The sequence below is a fragment of the Caenorhabditis remanei genome, chromosome IV, assembly GCF_010183535.1.
Source record: "Caenorhabditis remanei strain PX506 chromosome IV, whole genome shotgun sequence".
Lineage (NCBI taxonomy): Eukaryota > Metazoa > Nematoda > Chromadorea > Rhabditida > Rhabditidae > Caenorhabditis > Caenorhabditis remanei.
In genome coordinates this window covers 10,831,850-10,853,685 of record NC_071331.1, presented here as the reverse complement: position 1 = coordinate 10,853,685, position 21,836 = coordinate 10,831,850, and the positions used below count along the sequence as shown (strand labels likewise).

The following is a 21,836-nucleotide window of genomic DNA, read 5'->3' as shown; positions in this document are numbered from 1 at the left end:
CGTAGTTCTGTAAATTTAGAGATTTATGTGAGAAGAATAACTTGTTCCATCGAAATTGAATAAGAGTTTCTGATGAGCTTACCCAGGAGATCGTGGAGGATGTATTTCTAATGCTACTAGAATACTGATAAATGAAATGATTGAGAGAATATTGAAATTTCTAATCACTTTATAGAAATGATTGGTAAACGGATACAAAGATATCTAAAAGTTTAATTTAATTTAATATTTTCACTCTGAATCTCACTTTTTTATCTCTCTTTTCGTTCGTTCTATTCACATAAACATAAATAGGAAATATCACAATGTTAGCCAAGTAACCAACAAATACAGAATAAAGTGCAAAAGAAAATTCAGTATCATAATCATAGTGACATGATCTGTTTCCGTCTCCGAAACAACTCAAATTTGGATAAAACATAGTTTTTTTGCAGACTAGACTAATTCGCAGACAATCACATTTGGAAGTTGAAATAAAATTGGGGAGAGAAGTATGCTTTCTAATCAGTTTTGTTAGAATAGGTGATTCTGGATTCACCTGCCACCCGATTTATGATCTTTGTGTTATTTTGAAACTTTCAATTTTTCCTCAAAAAGCCAAAAGTTCGTTAGGTGCGCTTCAGTTATTGTCGACTCACAACAGTTCTGGAACGGGAAAATTCAGCCAATGACGAGTCGAGTTAAATTTTTCCATAAATTTATCCAAAGGTACTTTCGACCCTGCTGATTCCAGAACTGCAAGAAAAATCAGCCAATTGCTCAGACAAACCTTCACGAAAATATCTTGGGATTGAGGAGGTACACTTTTCGGTACACGTGGAAATGACTTTTCAGTATTAAAACTTTGAAGATTCATAACTCGGTCCACGTGAGCATTTAACTGATTTTAATTGCAGTTTTAGAATTAGGAGGGTCGAAAGTATATATGGTCCAATTAAAAAAAAATCAAGGCTCGTCATAAACTTCCCTTTTGAGAAGATATCTACCGAAATGTTTGTCTATTTTCGCCTTCTCAGACATACTTTATTTTTTGATCTACAATTCAAAGTTTTCGTTTTTGTTTCATTTTGATCTACCTTTTTGTCATCATCACTTCTCCCGATTTTCATTTTCTCTCTCCTCTTTTTCACATTTTAACATTTATTTTTCTCAAATTCTTTTCAACTTCTTTCAACCAACTGCTTCATTACAGTTTTCTCGTCGAACAATTCCCAGTCGAGATGGCCGCTAATAACAATGTCATACCCACACTGCAAGACATAGCTGGTAGGATAGCTCTAAGAGAGAAAAGGCTCAACCCAAGTAAGTAACTATTTCGAAAATACGAGAAAATAAAATTCAATTTTCAGGGCCGAAGACATTGACAGAAAAAGAGATGCTCACTTATGATTACTTTGGATTCCAAGTAGCTACTAAAATCTACAACATTTGGAAACACAGTGTGAAGAAATCATTGACAAGGCTATGCCGAATTGAGTTGGTAGCACACCTCGAATTATCGCCCTCCCCAACTTCACCTGAGGATATAAAACTGTGTCTATCCGATCCTGCTGATTTGTGTATGTGAAAAATAACAAATAAGTAGTCGAAAATAATAATTGCAGATCAGGCACGTGGGTATAGTCTGTCTCATCTGTACCTGAGTGGAACGGGAATATGTTCAACCATATGTACTAGAAAGGTGAGTGTTTTGTATTTATACAATAAAAATGATTTATGTTTATAATTCAGATCGGCGCCGCTTTCCGAAACCTCAAATGTCTCAAATTCGTTGGAATAACGACGAGTCCTAGGGATATCGATAAACTTTGTGGGAGATTACCGAGACTCATTCAATTGAATATCAGCGAGACGAAAGTTCCAAAGATCACCAATATGGGTTCAATGACGAGTCTGAAGTTCCTTATCATGAGAGATATCATAAGCTGTCCGCGTGAAACTTGGATAAATCTGGGGAGTGCTCCTCAATTGGAATATCTAGATATATCGCAACAAACGTAAGAACACAATGAGAATAATGAATTGTCTATCCGCCTTTTGCAGATCCCGTCGTCACTTATTACCAGATATCACTCAAGATTTCTTGTCTTCAGGAGCAGTTCTGAGGAGACTGAAAACTTTGGATTGTTCAAAAACCAAAGTTACTGAAGAATGTTTAACTCAACTGAAAAGAAGACATGACGCCTTGAAAACTGTTATTGTTCTGGGTTAGTCTTTTCTCCACTTCGATTTGTAAAGTCTGTCATTTCTTTCAGACGTTGAAGCGGTGAAATCAGCTGATATCGATGGCCTCTTCCTTGTGAACACTGCGACACTAAAACAATCTCTGTATGCGATGAAATACTGCACACTGTTAAGACGGAAATCAGATCTTAAATATGTTATCAGAGACATTCTCGAGTTGCACATGAAAGATAATTCACTTCAAAGTCTCAGTGATAGAGTGGATAAGTATCTTCATTGGATCCACAGAATTATGGATGAATTTTCCGACGAGAATGACATGATGCAATTAAGCATTCTCTTGTGGAATCAGTTGTGTAATGCGGCTTGTGGAGAAGTGAATGTTCTTGACCGTGCTCCCTTCGAGACTGACATGAATCGATTCGGAGATCACATGCTCCTGGCGATGGACATGTTCAAATCCTCGACTCCGGAGAACATTCATGTCTTGTTGTGGGATACGATGAAATTTGGAGCACACTCTGATGCTTTTAGGCCTATGGATCCCGATATTTTCTGCTATATTTCTGCTATCTATATAACAGCTGTGTGGGAAAGATGCGAGAACTCAGAATACAGTAGCTTATCTTGTTTGAATAACGTTCAACGACCTATTGAAGTGATGCTGGCATGTACCAAAAAAGCGAAAGAAGAATTCGATCCGTCAAAAGAAGGTGACAAAACCACCCCGTTGGCAGAGGACTATCTGGATTTATTCTTCAAAGAATTATTCTGGTTTTTCGATATGCACAGTGGAATAGTTAGAGATGATGGAAAGTGTGAGGGATATACAATGATATGCACTATTTTCATAAAGTTGATGCGCCGGAGTGAAAAATTACGAGAGAAACTACATGGCATTGGAGCTATTGAACAACTATTGAACCACTTGAGAGTAATGAGAACCGAAGAAGTTTTGGAAAAAATGACAACTCAAAAACAGAACATACCCAAGGTACAAAGAAAAGTGACTAAAATGATAAGAGAGATCTGTATACTTCCTGATATCATGGATCTCGGGGCAACCATCTTCGATACACGGTTATTAATGTTAGTTACCCATATCGAAACAATTAAAATTTAATAATTTTCAGAAATATAATGAACGATGAAAATACCGACGTGAATAATGAGTTCTATGTCGCATCGATTTGTTCTACTTATGCATTCTGTCTGGAATTAAAAGGAGTTGAAAGTGCGGAAGAAGACATGATTGAGTATTTGAACGCCCGTGCTCTCGGATTAAGTAAAGAATCCGAATTTTCATGCTGCAATGTGAATGTGGATGCATATCTTAAGAATTCAATTGTTCAGGAAATCCTTCAGCGCTCGAAGATAACCGGTGTGGTTTATTGGGCTATGGAGGTGATTGCGATACTAATCAACCAAGGGCATAATCCCTCTCTTTCATATAAACGTTCTCTTCCTCCTCTTTTTCCATTTGTTCAAAATTATGAGACTGATGATGAAGTATTATTGAAGATGAAGGCAAACGTGCTGGAATGGGCTGATTGATACAAAGTAACAAAAGTAATAATAATAATAATGACATGATCATATTTGAATCGCATATCTTTTGGTTTCTTGAACATATTCTTGCTATCTTGTACTTATTGATATTTTCATGTTTATTTAACATTTATTTTGTATTTTCACTTACTGTAACAATAAATTAATGAATTATACACTCTTCATTTTTGAAATGTTAATTACTCAAAATCGGGTTTAAGCCTGATGGATGAAAAATGACGATTTCTCATTGTTTAATCGGTTCCGATTCGAAAAATTCTTAAGCTCCCAAGATAGTTGAAAAGTTACAAATTACTCATTTTTCTTTATCCACGTTGAGAAATGTTCCATTTTCAGTGATTATTTGAAACCTTTTAGTTCCGAAATGTCCTGGTTCTGAAACGTCGGGTTGCCACGAACTGTCCCTTTTCAGAACTGTGTCTTATCAGAACTCTTCCTTAACAAAACCGTCTCTTTCCATAACTGTATCAGAACTTTTTCTAAAAAGTCAGTTCTAGAATGGAACAGTTCTGGAAAGACTAGCCACCATAAACTTTGTCTGTTTTCGTCTTTTCAGATATATTTTATTTTTTGATCTAATATTCAAAGTTTTCGTTTTTGTTTCATTTTGATCTACCTTTTTATCATCATCACTTCTCCCGATTTTCATTTTCTCTCTCCTCTTTTTCACATTTTAACATTTATTTTTCTCAAATTCTTTTCAACTTCTTTCAACCAACTTCTTCATTACAGTTTTCTCGTCGAACACTTCCCAGTCGAGATGGCCGCTAATAACAATGAGATTGTGATATCCACACTGCGAGACATGGCTTTTAGGATAGCTCTAAGTGAGAAACGTAAGGAACTATTTCGAAATTTTTTTTGAGAAAATAAAATTCAATTTTCAGGACCGAAGAACTTGACAGAAAAGGAGATGCTCACTTATGATTACTTCGGATTCCCAGTTGCTACTAAAATCTACAACATGCGGACCAACAGGGGCGTGGATAAGTCATTAACAAGGCTGTGCCGAATTGAGTTGGTAGCACACCTCGACTTATCGCTCGACAATACTCAATATGCGGAAATAAAAGTGCGTCTAACCGATGCTGCTACATTGTGTATGTGGGAAATAACAAACAAGTAGTTGAAAATAATGATTGCAGATAAGTCACGTGGGTATAGTCTGACTCATATGAGCCTGATTGTGAGTGGAACTAGAAATTATCCAACCAGTTGTACTAAAACTGTGAGTGTTTTGCATTTATACAATAAGAATGATTTATATGTAAATTTCAGATCGCCGACAATTACAGAAACCTCAAATGTCTCAAATTGGTTGGAATAACGATGAGAAATAGGGATATCGATGCAATTTGTGGGCGCTTCCCGAACCTTATTCAACTGGATATCAGTGGGACCAAAATTCCAAAGATCACCAAAATGGCTTCAATGACGAGTCTGAAGTTCCTTATCATGAAAGATATCATAGAGTGTCCGCGTGAAACTTGGATAAATCTGGAGAGTGCTCCTCAATTGGAATATCTAGATATATCACAACAAACGTAAGAACACAATGAAAATAATGAATTGTCTATCCGCCTTTTGCAGATCTAATTGTCTAGATGTCACTCAAGATTTCTTGTCTTCTAGAGCAGTTCTGAGGAGGCTTAAAACTTTGGATTGTTCAAAAACCAGAGTTACTAAAGAATGTTTAACTCAACTGAAAAGAAGACATGAAGCCTTGAAAACTGTTGTTGTTCTGGGTTAGTCTTTTCTCCATTTTGATTTGTAATCTTTATTAATTCATTTAGAAGTTGAAGCGATGAAATCAGTTGATATCGATGGCCTCTTTCTTGTGAACACTGCGACTCTAAGACAATCTGTGGAAGCGATGAAATACTGTACACGGTTAAGACGTAGCTCAGATCTCACAATAGTTCTCAGAGAGATTATCGAGTGGAACTTGGTAGATTATCCAAATGAAATTCTCAGTGATAGAGCGGATGACTATCTCTATTGGATCCACAGAATTATTGATGAATTTTCGGGAGAGAATGACATCATTCAACAATGCGTTTTCTTTTGGTATGAGTTGTGCAGGTTAGTTCATCCAAAAATAATTAAAACGAAGGGAAAGAGAGATTGTGGCTTGTGGAGACGTTAATGTTTTCAGCCGTGTTGTTGCCTTCGAGACTGACATGAATCGATTCGTCAATCACATGCTCCTGGCGATGAGCATGTTCGAGCCCTCCACTCCGCACCCTATTCATTCATGTTTGTGGGAAACGATGAAATTTGGATCACAATCAGATGCTTTCAAGGTGGATCTCAACCTTTTCTGTTATATGTCAGCTTGCTATATACACGCTCTGTGGAACAAAAGTGTTAGCTTAAAAAGTACCTCAGTTTGTTTGAGAGGCGTTGAACCAGCTATTGAAGTGATGCTGATATGTACAAAAATAGCGAAACAAGAATTCGATCCGTCACGAAAAGGCACCCCGTTGGCAGATCGTTATCTGGATTTATTCTTCAAAGAATTATTCTGGTTTCTCGACGTACACAGTGGAATAGTCAGAGAGTATGGATATTGTGAAGCATATTCGATGATATGCACTGTTTTCATACGATTTCTGCGCCGAAGTGTAGAATTACGAAAGAAACTGTTTGGCATTACGGGAGGTATTGAACGACTACTGGGACATTTGAGAGCGATGAGAACCGAAGAAGTTTTGGGAAAAATGACAACTCAAAAACAGGACATACCCAAAGTACTAAGAAAAGTGACTAAAATGATAAGAGAGATCTGTATACTTCCTGATATCACGGGTCTCGAGAGAAAAATCTTCAATACACTGTTATTAACGTTAGTTATCCATAGCGGAACAATTAAAATTTAACAATTTTCAGAAATATAATGAACGATAAAAATACCGACGTGAATAATGAGTTCTATGTTGCATCGATTTGTTCTACCTATGCATTCTGTCTGGAATTAAAAGGAGTTGAAAGCGCGGAAGAAGACATGATTAAGTATTTGAACGCCCGTGCTCTCAGATTGAGTGAAAAATTCGAATTTACATCCTGCATTGTGTATGCATATCTTGAGAATACAATTATTCAGGAAATCCTTCAGCACTCGAAGATAACCGGTGTTGTTGGTTGGGCAATGGAGGTGATTGCGATGCTCATCTTTGAAGGACATAAACCCTCTCTTTCATATAAACCTTCTCTTCCTCCTCTACTTCCATTTGTTCAAAACTATAAGACTGATGATAATGTATTATTGAAGATAAAGGCACATGTGCTTGAAATGGCGGAGAAATAATAATAACAATAGCAATTGCATGATTAAAAATAAGAAACATTATCGTATTTCCATTCCATATCTTTTGGTTTCTTTTACGTATTCTTGTTATCTTGTACTTATTGATATTTTCATGTTTATTTAGAATTTGTTTTGTATTTTCACTTACTGTAACAATAAATGAATGTATTATACACTCTCCACTGATCGTAATGCTATGTAGATACCAGAGTTGCATGGAAGTGATTTTTTCTAAAACGGAAGTCGGAAGTGAATTTCCTTATCCGGAATTCGGAAGTCGGAAGTCGGAATCGAGAAAAACGCCCGGAAGTCAGAAATTGGAAATTGGAAGACGGAATTAGCTTTTTTCCCAAAATTTCAAAAACATCTGATTTAAATTCTGTATCAGGACTTTGTTATCATCTGATGAATAATTGTTTTGCCGTTTCATCCACTGTGAACTCTGTTTTAAGATCCAACTTTCCCGGTATTTTCCTAGTAACTCTGAAGAGCGGGCAGCAAGTTGAGGGTAGACTTCTTATTGAATGAGGAAGACACTTCCAGTAAAACTCATCAGCAATCCAATTTCCGGAACACTCAATGAGCTCATCACCCACGTCTTCTGACCAAAAACATGATAACCAGTCCTTCATCACTTACTTACACATTACAGCATGCTACCAAAAACATTCCATTCCATCAAATTTATTGTCCAGACTCTGTCCGTGATTTTATCTTTCCTAATCAACTTTCTATTAATCAATCTCATCATCACAAAATCCTCAAAGAAAATGGGAACATATCGGTATCTTATGGTTTGTTTTTGCTGTTCCTCTATCTTTTTTTCTTTTATGGATATTGTTGTGCAGCCGGTACACAGGTTATACATGAGTTTATGGTATTCGGTCATTTCAGAATATTCACACCTACAAATCTGCATTTTTCATGATAAGCGATATCAAGGAAAAAATTACCCCGGAGACTGCTGAGGTCTTGATAAGTAAGGCCCGGGCAAGTGTATAGAAGTAATTTATTTAGTTTTCAGGCATACTATGCTCATGTTTCGGAATCAGTATTTATGGAATAGCGATTCATTTCATCTACAGATATTTTGCGTTGGAGAGGTATGTACACATTGCAAACTCGCTCTATTCAAGCTGTTAGATTAGAGACATTTCGAAATTGTGCCGTTTCACAACTTTTGTATCTTATGTTTTGCTCTGTAAGGAGAATCCTCTCGTATCTTCTGCATCTCTCAATTTTCAACAAGTTTTTTTATTTTCGGTAGAGCGTGGTTGATAACACTGTCTTGTGCACTAAAATAAGCACTGAAAATGAAAAATTCCAGACAAGGAAAGCTGAAATATTTCAATGGAAAATACTTGATTCTCTGGTTCCTAGTTCCCCTTACTGCTGGTTTTGTCTGGTTTTCAATAACCATACTTCTTCTACCCGCTGATCAAGAGAAAAATGAATACTTAAGGTACATAACTTTGATGTTCTTAGCACTCCTTAAAAAATATTTTTCCAGAGAAACTGTCAAACAGTTTTTCGACTTTGATATGAAGGATACAATGTACACCGGTGCAGTGTTTCATCTTCCCGATTCCTCAACTGGAGGTTATCGAATCAACTGGAACAGTTTCTATGGATTTTTCGGATATTTTGTAGTTATGACGATTCCATTCAATGTGATTATGGTAGCTGGGTATAAGAGTTGGAAGCAAGTGAAGGATGTCAGGGCTTATGGAGAATCAGAATATTCGAGAAGTATACAAATACAGTTGTACAAAGCATTGATTGCACAGGTTGGTTGGGAGCAAGGTTGTCGCACCGGCCGCGGGCCTCGGCTTTTAGAGCCGCCGAGGCCGCGGATTCACCAAATGGGCTGAATTTTTGTACATCGAGAACAACGTACCTATTGAACTACTTTTTTCACCGTTTCGTAGTTCTCATGTAATTGAAACGGTGCTTGTTAAAAGTCAGTGGGCGAGTAAAAGCTGCTTGAAAAGTTTTCGGTTTTTTTCGGTGATTTCGGAAAGTTTTACGGCGAACAATTTTTCAGTTTTTCTAATAATTTTTGAAATAACCAAAACATTTTGGAAATGTCTGTGGAAATTTTCAATAAGTAACAAAAAAATAGTGATAAAAATCCAAAATTTTTGCAAACATTTTCGAAAAAAAAGTTTTTCAAACATTTTTCGGTCAAGTTTTTTCGTACAGCCTTGGTGTCGATCCCGTACTACTCAGCCCGAACTTCAATGTTTTCTTTCCGTTTTCACTTTTCTTGATATTCTAAACAACCTCAGAATACAGAATCTTAAATCGTCATTTCCAGACAGCCATCCCAGTATTCCTCCTTTTCCTCCCATTCGGTTTTCTATTCGTCTCCCCAATTTTCGAACTGAACTGTCAATTTCTCTCTGCTCCTTGCACATTCTTGTATGCCATCTACCCAGCAATCGATCCATTGCCCATATTCTTTTTCGTTGAAGACTATCGGAGAGGTGTGACAGGTGTGTAAAATAGAAAGAAGGAAGAAACGGAAACAAGTGTTTCAGATATATTCTGTCACTGCTCGTCCAATAATAGCAGAATCGGGGATTCTCGAAGTGAAGAAATAGTTGCGCAACAGATAGCTCGGAGTTGAGGAAATGAAGAAAAACTAGATAGCATATTAATCCTCTCCTTTGATTATGTGCTAATGTGTGCTAAACGCTAAACAGGTTTTCAGTAACCGAATAAAAATTTTTATAACAGGTACAATATTTTGATTTATTATGTAATGTAAAAGTTGAATCTGATCAAATAGTAGTTTGACCCCGAGAGATCTCGTCTTCGCTAGCAGTCACACGATTTTTGTTGGATGAACAGCAGTAGAAGAAGTCTGGAAATAACAACAATAACGTTGGGAAGAGAGGTTGTACAAATTATTAAAATGAAGAAAAAATACAGTTTCGTATAGAGAATTTATATAAATCTTACGACTCAACTTAGTTGATGCTACGACAAGCTGAACGTAGTCTCACCTGCTATCGCATTTCGATAGTTATCAATAATGAACATAAGTGGTAGTGGATCCACCGCGGGATAGGCTGCATAAAGGAAGGTGACAAGTTTGCTGAATGGAGATATATTGACACCAAAGACTGGAAGAATGAGGTAGTTTCCGACGGGGAGGTACATCAAGACAATTGGGATTATTGCCTGAAAGAAGACTGATTATTCCCTCGAACGTACTAATATTGCCACAGAGCACACACACTTGTAATGATGTTTCGAAACAGTGGGTAAGTTTGAAAAATTCAAAATTTAGTGAAAATATTTATAGTTCCGAAATTCGCGGTTCTCTTACTGTCAGATATGTATATTTTTTATTTTCTTTCACAGTTTGCGTATTCAACAACGATATTCCCAAACAATTTCTAAATGATAGCTCTTCCGTGAAACATTATAAATTTTCATGTTTTTGATACAGTTTTCCCAAAATATCAGAAGACCTTCTTCAATTTTGGCAGGTCTTATAAAAAAACCATGACATAATTATCCTAAAAATTTAACTATTTTGGTTTTTTTCAGTTGAAAATTTCCAACTTCAAGAACGTGTCATGGTATCACAGTTTGTTCCACCAAGAACGTTTTTAATGGCTCACGCAGATCAAAAGTAGTGCTCCATTTTTGTAGTTGTCAACTTTTTTGTACTGGCACACCCTAGCAATGTACGTATCGAAAAAGTAAATTCTCTCTCAAAGATAACAATTTTAGTGCATAATAGTGCGATTTTTGAGCTGTCCTCTTAAAATAATCATATCTTTCTAGGAAGCGCCCGTACAGAAAAGCAACTACAAAAATGGAGCTCTACTATTAATCTGTATGAACCATTAAAATTTTCTTAGTGGAACAATTATTTATACCATGACACCCTCTGAAAATCAGACATTTTCAACTGAAAACGATCAAACTTGTTAGAATGATAATCATTGCTGTATTATTAACTACTCACCTGCACAACCAATGCTTTATACAACTGCCTCTGTAAATTCCTTGTGTATGATGACTCTCCTTCCTCTATCAATGAAGTAATCCTTTTATAACTCAAGTATCCATAATAGCAGACAACGGCGAAGGAGGTACCCTGGAATATTATTCGGTTTCATAACTAAAATCTATTTGCAACCATGTTTTGATTTATAATAATATGGTATAAGGAAACTTACCATCATCGTCGTAAAAATAAGAATCGCAATCATACTATTCACCACAAGTTCCTCCTCTCCTTTCGCATTTTTTCTAAAATAAACCGATCCGACATAAGTGATATTTTCCATGCTCAAGTTGTAGTTGCTCATTATACTTTCTCTGAAAACAGATTAGTATTTCAGATTGGGAAAACCAAAAAAAGTTACCTCAAGTACTCAGTTTTCTCTTCATCGGGACCCACTAGAAATGCAATTGTCATTCCCCAAAGGGTACCAAAGAGAATTGGAATTGTTAACCAGACAATGAAATAGCAGCCGTGGAAATAGGAGAGGCGGCCTTGTCTGGAAATAATTTGTTACCATTTTAAATCTGAACTAGAGGAGGTAGAAAACTTAAAGTTAACACTTTTTCCTAAAACAGTCAAGTTTATCAATTTTATTTTTCAGTAGTGTGTACGTATATGGCACTAGACCAACCTCTCCAATGCAAAGTATCGAAAGACAAAATGAATGGCGAAGAATGTGATTGTGACGCCAAAACATCCACATAGCACACCTGGAACATAACAGATTATTTCCGATTCACGTACAGGTTTTTGATAAGCTTTTTAAGTGTGAATATACCGATATTTTAAAAACTTGTCTCACAACTACGCTCCATTGAGGAACGGGGTTCTCACCGAAATTCATTAAGTTCATTGTCACCTTCCCGTGAGATTTTCAGTACTCTGATATCATAAAACGTCATTTTTACAAATACAATTCCCTTAATTTTTGATGAGAATTTTCTGTTTCTCGAAGCCGTTTCGATTTTAAACTGGATTCTGTTTCAATAAGTTTTTCGTGCACTTACAAATCAATAAATATTGCAATTCCTCTCCAAACTTCCAATTCGTTCGGTCCGCCAACACACAAAAACTTTTCTCGTAACTGTGAACGAACTGAAATGGAAAACTTAAGCTAATTTTTAGCACCTCAGCTGAAAAACTAACCGGCCCTGTCACAGCGTCAACAATTGAAAAGAACATGGCGAAACAGGAGAAGTAAATCATGAGCCATCGATAATTTCCCATTTTCTTTGGTGACTTTGTAAAAATTAGATAGACTAGAAGGGAGTTCAGAAATAGGGAAAAGACAAGGGATGTCCATTGAACAATGTTTTTTAGCTCTTGATAAGTTGGCATCTGGAAATATGAAAGAGTGAGTGAGAGAGCTGAAAAAAGTGAAATGAAAATCTTGAATGAGAAGAAAGTCTAGACGATTAATGTCAGTGATCTCAAGAGTATTTAGGAGGAGAGAGGGGATAAATGTTAATGAATAAAGATTAGATTTAGGTACATTAGTGTATGAAAAAGAGTCACATTTAATGCATTGCATATATTTAAATAAAAGATATTATCAGCTTGAGTGGAATAGATAACAAATGTTTTGGGATTGATCTAATAATTGAGAAAAAAATCTTTTATCAGGGCCACAGATACTAAACGAAGAAAATAAATTCCTGTTTTGTTTTCACGAGGTTCTCGAATTTTCCGCCTGTTCCATTTAAGATGTGATCAATGATAAACAAAATTTGTTTAACGATAAATAAGGAATTGGCTTTCTCAGACATAACTTGCAACAAGTTTTAACGTTAAAAGTTTTAAACTGATTTGAGAATACTATTCAACAGATATTCTGCTATTCAGCATTTACCGAAAAAAGCAACTTTCTTAACAAAACGTGCATTTTCCATCCTTCTTGGTGTCACAGTATGACACCTTACTAGAAATGAAAACTATTTCAGGTGAAACTAGCCCATGAAAAATAATTAATTCTAGGATTATTTCTAATTTTCAGACAGGTGAAACAGGAACAAAAGAGCATAAACAAAAGTTCATGCTTTCGTATAAGGATTGACATTAATCTGGAATTTTCCAGGGAGGTGAATACAATTTTTTGGGAATAAGAAAAAGTTTCTAAATCATTGAAAGTAGTTAACTCAGTGATTCATCGGGTGTTTGAAACTGTTTTACTTTCTAACTTTGAAAATAACTGAAAAGTTTCGAAAACAATTTCTGTTTCTTCTACTCAATTAGACATGAGTGAAGTTGCTTCAGTAATTGTATTGAGTTACTGTGAAAAAAAAACAAATAAGACCTTCTTTCTCCATTAAAACACATCTCAAATGAATTACCCGAAAGCTATTAGTCGGAAATTTCTGATTAGGATATCAACGTCAACACTACAAAAAATATCCTAGAATCGAGCGAGAGGCAGAATTGTGAATAATTGTTTTGAATAATAAGACCAAAAGTGATCTGAATGGAAGAGGAAGTGTATATGAACGATGCGCTGTCAATAATCTATTTTTTACATTTTAACAAAAAGTTAGGTAATTGAAACAGTAAAATCAAAATATAGGAAAATTTGGCATTTACACAAAATTAGAACTGCATTTTTTTCCTTTATTTTTTCAATTTATGAAAAAAAGACGCGAAAGGCTTTCCCGAAAACCAGCTCTCACTCATTTCACCCAAAAAAAAACAACAAAGTAAGCAATTCTGAGGGAAAACGTAAACGACCGTTTCGAAGCAAAGCCATTTAAATAAACCAGATCCCTGAAACATCTATTACACAAATTACGATTATTGAACAAGAAAAAATGTACAGTTATATGACCTACAGAAAAAAAATGGTTTAGTTTGACAAGCAATTTGTTCGTTCGTTGAGCCCTAAATACCAATCAGAAAATGAGAAAGGAATCACCCCACCCAAATGCACTCCCCTCTCTTCTGAACCCTTTGAGCTCTTACGTTCATCTCCACACCCATGAATCACAAGACGGAAATCATCTATTTTGTATTCTGAATGTTCAACAATTATTTTGTAGGAGCAAAGAAGACCAGATGATTGAGATTGTGACGTAGTTTGTAGAAAGACTAGAGAATTTTTCAAAGCCAACGGATTACAAAACGGAAAGAAAATAGAAGCATGAACAAATGCTGAAACTGAATCGGTAAAAAAAATTCTTAAGTTGCAAGACCAGTAATCAAATAAGTAATATCTTCGCAAAGCAAAAAAGAGAAGACAATAGTTAATGAGTACTCATATTTTTTCTTATAAATGTGGGGGCTTTGTTTTTCTATAGTGTTCTAGAAAAAAATCAGTAGAGACCTCATCAAGCCCCTCACAAGACGATATACCTCGTTAGGGTAGCGTTGTTGCTTGGAGTTTGAAAAATTTTTATGAATCGGAGTTGGGTTTTTGAGAAAAAAAACCATGTCGAGAATGCCTTCTAAACGGACATTACTATTTTTCAAAATAAACTCTAACATAAATTAACTGATTGGTACAGTAATGAAATAAGTATACGATTGTTCTGCGTTACTGTATTATAATTTCTGGATTAGTGAACTATCAAGTTACTTTTATACTGTCGGTGAACAAAACGCTCCAAGCAGATTTGAAAAAAAGCAAATATTCAAAATAATTTACTGAAACCGGGATCAATTTTTAAGGGAAAAGTGGTAAGTTTTTGCAAATAAAATCTGAATAATGTTTTGCTAACTATGTGGTTCTACAGAAACTGGTGATTGAACATTCAAATATCAGTGAAAAACACTCCCTTTTTGGTCCAGTTGACTTCATTTGTTTTTTGTTCCTTTTTCTTGTTTTGACTCGTCTCGAGACACATCTTTGCATACTCGCGGTCTCAGTTCTCATGTTGTTGCTCCAGGGAAGTTTGAATAAAAATGTGAACAAATCAACGTTTATAACAGAGTTTGAGTTTTTTTTAAAACTGCAGTAATAGCATTTTCAGAAAAGAAAGTTCCAGAGAGCATGTTCAAAAGCAAGTATTTATTTTTGACACCTTGTGAAAATTACCGTTTAGACTAATTTTCGACAGAAAACAATTTGATTTTACCTGTGAGTGAAACATTATTTTACCGAGGAAATGGTTAATTTACAATCTTTTATAAACAAAATCTTCATCTTTCTGTTTCAAAGACTCCATAAATGTCGAATGGTTCGTGGAGTTCTTAATAAGAAAGCTTCACATTTTCCTTTAATTTTATATGGACTATATACTGATGATGTTTGGTTTCGTAATTTAAGAGTTGAAATTAATAAATCAATTTTAATCACAGACATTACTGGGCGAACTGTTCTGGTTTATTTTCTGAGCGGACTTTACTTATGATACCTTCAATAACCAAGTTCAGTGCTTGGTAAAAACAATATTGTTTGAAGCATAAATAAAAACGATCGTTTGAACTGGTCTGTATAAAAAGGTAACACATCAATGTCAATCACACAGGCAGTAATTTTAACACAACATGTTGAAACTGGAATAAAATATGGGGTTGAATCTTTTTATGCTCCGTCAACGGGCGATTAACTTCGAAGTCACGTAAGAAACAATCGATATTGGAAAAACGAGGCCCAGTTGAAACCTTCTGAAAACGAAACTTCTGAAACCGGATGGCTATATTAACAAAAATGTATTGAAAAACCTGTTGAATTTATAAAAAACACTCCTTTCTGGTCTATTTGACTTCAATAGTTTCTTGTTCCTTGACTGGTTTGACTTCTCTTGACACACATATTTTTTTAGACACCTGAATATGCGAATACAGCAAACTAAGAATACGGTCAAGCTTCAAAATTACTGACTGAAACCGAATTTTCTAGAACCAAAAATTATAATGGCGAATGTCAGATTGCCCCGCTAATTACCTGCATCTACAAAAACTGTGATCGATGATTTGTCATTCAAGTTATTTTATTACAGTAAACGCTACTTTTTGATCATGTATTCGATTAGCTTCTGTTACTTCTCTAATTTTGACTTCATGAGGCACCAATGGTGACCCTATTATCAATCTTTGTGGTAACAGCAGCAAACTGACAATTATGAAGAGTAAGACTGACAATTATGAAGAGTAATAATTAAATTCAACATAAATTAATTTCAGAACGTTTACCTTTGTTTACAGATGTTTTGAAACTGTTATTAATAATTCGCAAACACTGACCGGGTAGTGTTATAGGTGCATATAATTTGTTCAGATGGGTCCTGTAGTTGAAATACATTTCTTAGCGGTGCAGTTCTACATAAGACAACATAAGCACTGCGAGCAACGGTAAAACATGTTTTCCGTTAAGAGACTCACCCGAATCACTTCCCCGTTCTACATTTTTTTTCTGTTTTGGTGACTCTGTAAGGTATTGTGGTTACTAATTTCTTAATTTCCTAATCGACGTGGTTATTTAATTTTAATCCCCTATCCTAAAAATATCTTAATTCAGTTCGCTCGACAGTGATGCAAAATTCAATGGGAAATTTGAGTGTTCAAAAATGTATATCAGAAAACAAACAATTAGAAATCAATTGCAATTAGAAATATGTCTGGAAACACTTGTAGGTTCATCTTCTGCATTCACTCGATTTGTTGGGTGACAGCAGCCTAAGAAATCTGAAAATCCGTGTGGTCTTTATATAAACAAGTTAGGTACTACATAAGGAGTTTATCAATCTCGTGAAACTGAAATTGATTCTTTTGATGCTTACCAAAAATCGCGTATCGATAGTTGTCAATGATAAAAATGATCGGCAGCGGATCCAACGCCGGATACAAAGCATACACAAACGTCACAATCTCTCCACTGACTTCCAATTGGATTCCAACGAGTGGAAGGGTTAAGTAGAGTCCAACAGGCATGAAAATGAATAACATTGGAATGGATGCCTGGGCAACCAATGCTTTGTATAGTTGCTTCTGGAGATTTCTGGTGAATGAGGACTCTCCCTCGTAGATCAGAGTCTTGATTCGATTGTAGCATTTGGTTGCGAAAAATGCAAGGATGGATAAGGAGACGCCCTGAAAATGAAGTTTTTACTATCCCGTATGGATCAAAGGGTGATCATCAATTCGTATTAACAATGCACCAGAAACAGAAAAACTAACCATAATACTGAACAGAATCGCCATTCCAAGAAGTGCAAACTCATTCGGCATCGAGTTTCCTTTTCCATCTTTTATGAAGTAGATAGATCCAATGTAGGTGACATTATTTAGGTCTATCTGGTAGTGGTCTTTCATCAATTGTCTGAAAAAACAATTACATATGTTTGGCTACTGTAATTATGTCCTTGACTTACCTAGAATACTCCATAGTGATATCATTCGGAGCACAGAAATAGACGGTAACAATAGTCCAGACAGCACCTACAATACCTGGAATTGAGAGCCACCCGATGAGATATTGTCCTTGAAAATAACGCAGTTTTCCTTTTCTGGAATCAAAAACTAGACTAATTTATTAATCAGAGAACTCACCTTTCAAGAGCAAAGTATCTGAAAATGAAATGAATGGCAATCGTGGCAAGGATACATCCAAAACAACCACATAGGGAACTGAGTAGACAAGTTTCCCCGAATGATCCCAGGAAAGTGTTCTTGATTTCAGTGATGACGATGAATCCAGGGCCGGCGGAGAGGATGTACTGAACAACGAAAAATGAAAATGTGGAATTCTTTGTAGTAAATATATCAACATCAGTGAATTAGTAGTTTATATTTCAACATCTGGATGAAACATAATTTAAATGAATAGTTATAGTTTTCTGATGATATTTTCTTGCACTTGTTGTCTTCAATCAAGCATATTCTATCAAGAAAACCGCACCGCGCATCTAGCAATTTTTAGAACATTTTTTGTGAGAGCTAATGGAAATTTTTGTTGAAGTTGGTGGAGTAGCAGGTCTACTGTACATAAATATCTCTGACAAATGTACTTTCGATCTTGCAGTTATACAAAAAATTAATTTTTATATACTTGTCAAGGCCCTGCCCTTGAAAATTTTTTCGACAATTTTTAAAAACATTTTTGATGGTTTTTAAGAATTTCTTCTAATTCTGTCATAGTCGAAAAATTGACTGTTTGCAAAAAAAATGTTTAATTTTGAAAGTTTTGAAATTTGGCGCCCACTATCCGGGCCTTGACAAGTAATAATTTTCTATTTTTCTTTTCTATACTGCAGAAATATATATTTTTCAACCATTGAAGTGGAAAAAGTATTACAGAGACACCTCAAATACAGTTTTTATGGAAATATTGAAATAGTGTTTTTTTTCTCAAAATTAGTTTTCAAGATAAGGTTTGAAATCTTGAAAACTACTTCTCTTCACTATAAGCTCCAGTTTTGCAACTCTCAGTTTAGAGTATTTTAAAGAAGATTTGTTTGTCCAATCTTCTGTTTCATATTTTCTATCTGAACGGCTCTATAAAATAAAAAAAATAATTAAATAATGAATAAATATAGATGTTGTTGAACTGAATGATACTTAAAAAATCGTTTCCTAATGTTTCAACACCATATTATTAACGCCTACATCTGAAACCCGCTGCTCGATTTACCAATATCCTTGTACTCACCGGTTGCAATATAATATCCAAAACCGAAAAACAAATTGCGAACACACAGAAATAGACCATCAAGTATTTGTAGGAGCCAAGTCGTTTCGGTGATTTCGTGCAGATGAGAAAAATGAGAATGAGATTTGAAAAACAAGAGAAAATGAATGCAATTGTTTGGACAGATGACTTCATCGCATCGAATGCCGTCTCTTGTTTCATTGGCTCGTTTTTATGATTTGAATTCTGGAATTATTGGACTTTGGGCGGTGTGATCTAGTGAAAGTTCAATAAGAGAATTGAAGGATCAAAAATTTGAGAGTATTCAGAGCAAAGTGTTCAACGGTCATGAATGGAAGATGAGTTCTTTGAAATTTACTATTATTCGGGGAAAAGTGATGAGGAGTATGCTGGATAAGGATTAGGAAAAGGGAAAATGCCAGTGAGACTTTAAGAATAAAATCATATTAATCTTTTTTGAAAATTGCATGTGAGAAGGTTGGAATTCGATTAATATGAATCAATATCTCAATTAAATCTTTATGATTTCCCTGACAAGTAAATTTCGCAAAATTCACAAGTTGTTTGATCAGTTTGAGTTTAATTATAGCACTCTTGGGAGTGAAATAAAACTCTTCGTGATGTTCAAAAGCAATATTCATTAACATTTTTCACTTGGTGATAATTCAGAACAACATTGAAGAAGAAATACTGCTGAATAATCAACCACCACTAAACCACTAGTTCCGAAACAGGAATATTTTGAAATCAAGTAATGAAAACGTGAATCGAAAACAAACTCTGAAAACTATCATGTGCAGATATTTTTGACATGTAAATATTGAACTTTCCTCAGAAATCGGTTTTCGAATGTTGCTATAAAATTATGAGATTAGTTTAGAGCAAAATTACTGCGCATTTATTGAGAACTGTTATTTTTCACATTCTTGAAACCGAACAATATGGAGGTCTAGTCTAGATAAGCTATTGAGGCATTTATCAACAAAAAAACTCTGTTTTGAGGTGGTATAAATTAAAAATTCATCATTAAGTTTATTAGTAGAGCACGAATCTGATTTTCTTGAAAACCTTCTTGCGAGCACACAAAGTTCTCAAAAAGATATTTTCGCACAATCCACCTACATAATAACAGTATACGTAACCTTAGCTCCTCCTCTTCTTCTCTAAAAAAAACCAATTTCCGGAAAAAATAACTTTTTCTACATTAGGAAATCAACTTGTTTTGATGATCTAATCTCAAATAAGACTAAAATTTTCGGAACTTTATCAACAAGCTACAAGTTCTACATATGAAACAGAGATAAATCTACAGTTATTGGTGACTTCTCTGGTAATCGAAACAAAATGTCTTGAATTCATTGCTTTAAAATTTACAAGGAAGTACAAAAACAAACTAGAATTCTTATGGGTTGTTCAGAATATAATTGTAGGCCAATCTAGTATGAATTTCAAGCGAAAACATTCAGAGCACACGATAACAACTTTCAGGTGAATCAGCATGTAGTCAGAAACATATAATTTGAAAATGAAATGTACCAAATCACACTGTGCAGAAGAATTTCAAGTTACTATTAGTCAGGAAAAATTTTATTTACGAAACATGAATAATTCTATTTTAGGGATATAGTAAGTAGGCAACAGACAGTTCTTCGTAATCGTCCGTAGTCTAGTTTGAACGTACTAAAACAATCTTCGCATTTCCTGGGTAATTCCAGTAACAATTCCAAATATAACACTTTTCCGAAATCTACATATGACAGGTTTTTCTAGTCCAACTTATAGGGGAGTTGCAGCGTTTTTTTATCAAACAGAAACAAACTTCACAAAATCTAACAGCCAAAATAATCTTTGGTGAATCTCAATTTGTTGTTTTCTGATTGTAAATATGTTAATTTCAATAGGACACCGACTAGTGAAATTTTCGTAAAATTCTATCTAGATTCCGATTGGAACACACACACACAAAAACAGCCGAGGGTCACTCTCATTATCAGATATTTATAGGTCTCCCATATTTCCCACGTTGTTTGAGAGCCAAAAAGAACAGTGAGCAAAACATAACATGCTTGAGCGAAAAACAACGTCACCTCATGTTAAACAGGGAAGCTAAACATAAAATACTCATTGGGGAAATGTCTGGAATGTTTATAGACTGTATATATGTATACGTCAGGTGATCAGAAATAACAAATCAGAGATTACTGTGTTTTACTGTTTCAAGTTGCGCTTATGCTGAGAGTGGAAGTTCTAAACAGGTTAAAGGTGCCGCTCTCGGTAGACAGAATGAGAATACCCAAAAGTTTCAGTGAACTCATTATTACTAGAAGAAACAACAGGGAAACATTTTGTCGACTTCTTTTCGAAAAAAAGGTCTATGGAACTTTTGGAGACTTCAACGAAAACTAATTAGTTTGCAATAGGATGTACACAAATTTAGATTTTTCCAAAAGGTACACCGTTAAAAATTCAGGTAATTCTGAAAATTCGTTAAAAATGGAGTCATTCTTGCAATATCCCTTCCTCCGAATTTGTACTTTTTATTCAAATACTGATTTTCGAAAAAAATCGAACTCGTAAAAAAAAAGAATCGAAAATGAAAAGAAAATGAGAATACGCTTCACGGATTTCAATACCTTTAGTTTTTTGAACTAATAATAATGAACTCATCAGGAATTGTTCTGGTTTGATGAGTAAGTGGGAAGGAAGTGAATCGACAAGCGTATCATCACTTTTTCGTTCTCAATGAAATCTCGTCTAGGCCGATTGGATCATATGGGGGCCAACGGGAAAATTAAGACTACATTTAGGTAATATTATTTGACGCCTAAATTGAAATTTTTTGATATTTTTTGTTTTTTCAAAAAATTGGCCTTTCTCGATTATATTTCTCCTTAAAACTATTTCTTGACAAAGTTTTTCAGTTTAAACAAAAAAATTTTAGGTAAGCGATTTTTCTCAAAAGAGCGCGTTTGCATAGGTTCACTTTGAATTATCGTGTGTTGTTAGTTGTGGGCAACTGAAAAATTATTAATCTGAATTTTTCATGAAGTTTGTTTCAGTGGGACTAATAAATTGGAAAACACAGTTTCATAATGCAATTAGTTTATTTAAATACCTTACTTTGGTGACTGTTTTTGGACCTACATATTTGAAGGAATTCAATAGAGCTGATTTTC

At 34.9% G+C, this 21,836-nt stretch overlaps 5 protein-coding genes across 5 annotated transcripts; 3 read left to right on the top strand and 2 right to left on the bottom strand.

The window, feature by feature from the left end:
- Positions 1 to 1,220: 1,220 nt before the first annotated feature.
- On the top strand, positions 1,221 to 3,738 carry GCK72_013214 (uncharacterized protein; the record flags this gene model as incomplete). Its single annotated transcript, XM_003089647.2, has 7 exons — positions 1,221 to 1,302; positions 1,350 to 1,559; positions 1,605 to 1,681; positions 1,732 to 1,997; positions 2,044 to 2,207; positions 2,256 to 3,273; positions 3,318 to 3,738. 7 exons carry the CDS (start codon positions 1,221 to 1,223, stop codon positions 3,736 to 3,738), a joined length of 2,238 nt encoding a protein of 745 aa, XP_003089695.2.
- A 775-nt stretch (positions 3,739 to 4,513) lies between these two features.
- Positions 4,514 to 7,060, top strand: GCK72_013213 (uncharacterized protein; the record flags this gene model as incomplete). Its single annotated transcript, XM_003089646.2, has 8 exons — positions 4,514 to 4,589; positions 4,641 to 4,853; positions 4,899 to 4,981; positions 5,032 to 5,297; positions 5,344 to 5,498; positions 5,547 to 5,835; positions 5,909 to 6,598; positions 6,643 to 7,060. The coding sequence occupies 8 exons, from the start codon at positions 4,514 to 4,516 to the stop codon at positions 7,058 to 7,060; spliced, it is 2,190 nt and encodes a 729-aa protein (XP_003089694.2).
- An 830-nt stretch (positions 7,061 to 7,890) lies between these two features.
- GCK72_013212 (uncharacterized protein) lies at positions 7,891 to 9,563 on the top strand (the record flags this gene model as incomplete). The annotated part of the gene is made up of 6 exons (XM_053729722.1): positions 7,891 to 7,911; positions 7,955 to 8,039; positions 8,085 to 8,163; positions 8,388 to 8,522; positions 8,571 to 8,847; positions 9,378 to 9,563. The coding sequence occupies 6 exons, from the start codon at positions 7,891 to 7,893 to the stop codon at positions 9,561 to 9,563; spliced, it is 783 nt and encodes a 260-aa protein (XP_053584494.1).
- Positions 9,564 to 9,843: 280 nt separating this feature from the next.
- GCK72_013211 (uncharacterized protein) lies at positions 9,844 to 12,311 on the bottom strand (the record flags this gene model as incomplete). The annotated part of the gene is made up of 8 exons (XM_053729721.1): positions 9,844 to 9,926; positions 10,069 to 10,246; positions 11,043 to 11,174; positions 11,257 to 11,398; positions 11,446 to 11,580; positions 11,716 to 11,794; positions 12,092 to 12,179; positions 12,231 to 12,311. The coding sequence occupies 8 exons, from the start codon at positions 12,309 to 12,311 to the stop codon at positions 9,844 to 9,846; spliced, it is 918 nt and encodes a 305-aa protein (XP_053584493.1).
- A 4,425-nt stretch (positions 12,312 to 16,736) lies between these two features.
- On the bottom strand, positions 16,737 to 18,861 carry GCK72_013210 (uncharacterized protein; the record flags this gene model as incomplete). Its single annotated transcript, XM_003094719.2, has 5 exons — positions 16,737 to 17,102; positions 17,190 to 17,331; positions 17,384 to 17,518; positions 17,562 to 17,728; positions 18,661 to 18,861. 5 exons carry the CDS (start codon positions 18,859 to 18,861, stop codon positions 16,737 to 16,739), a joined length of 1,011 nt encoding a protein of 336 aa, XP_003094767.2.
- Positions 18,862 to 21,836: the final 2,975 nt, after the last annotated feature.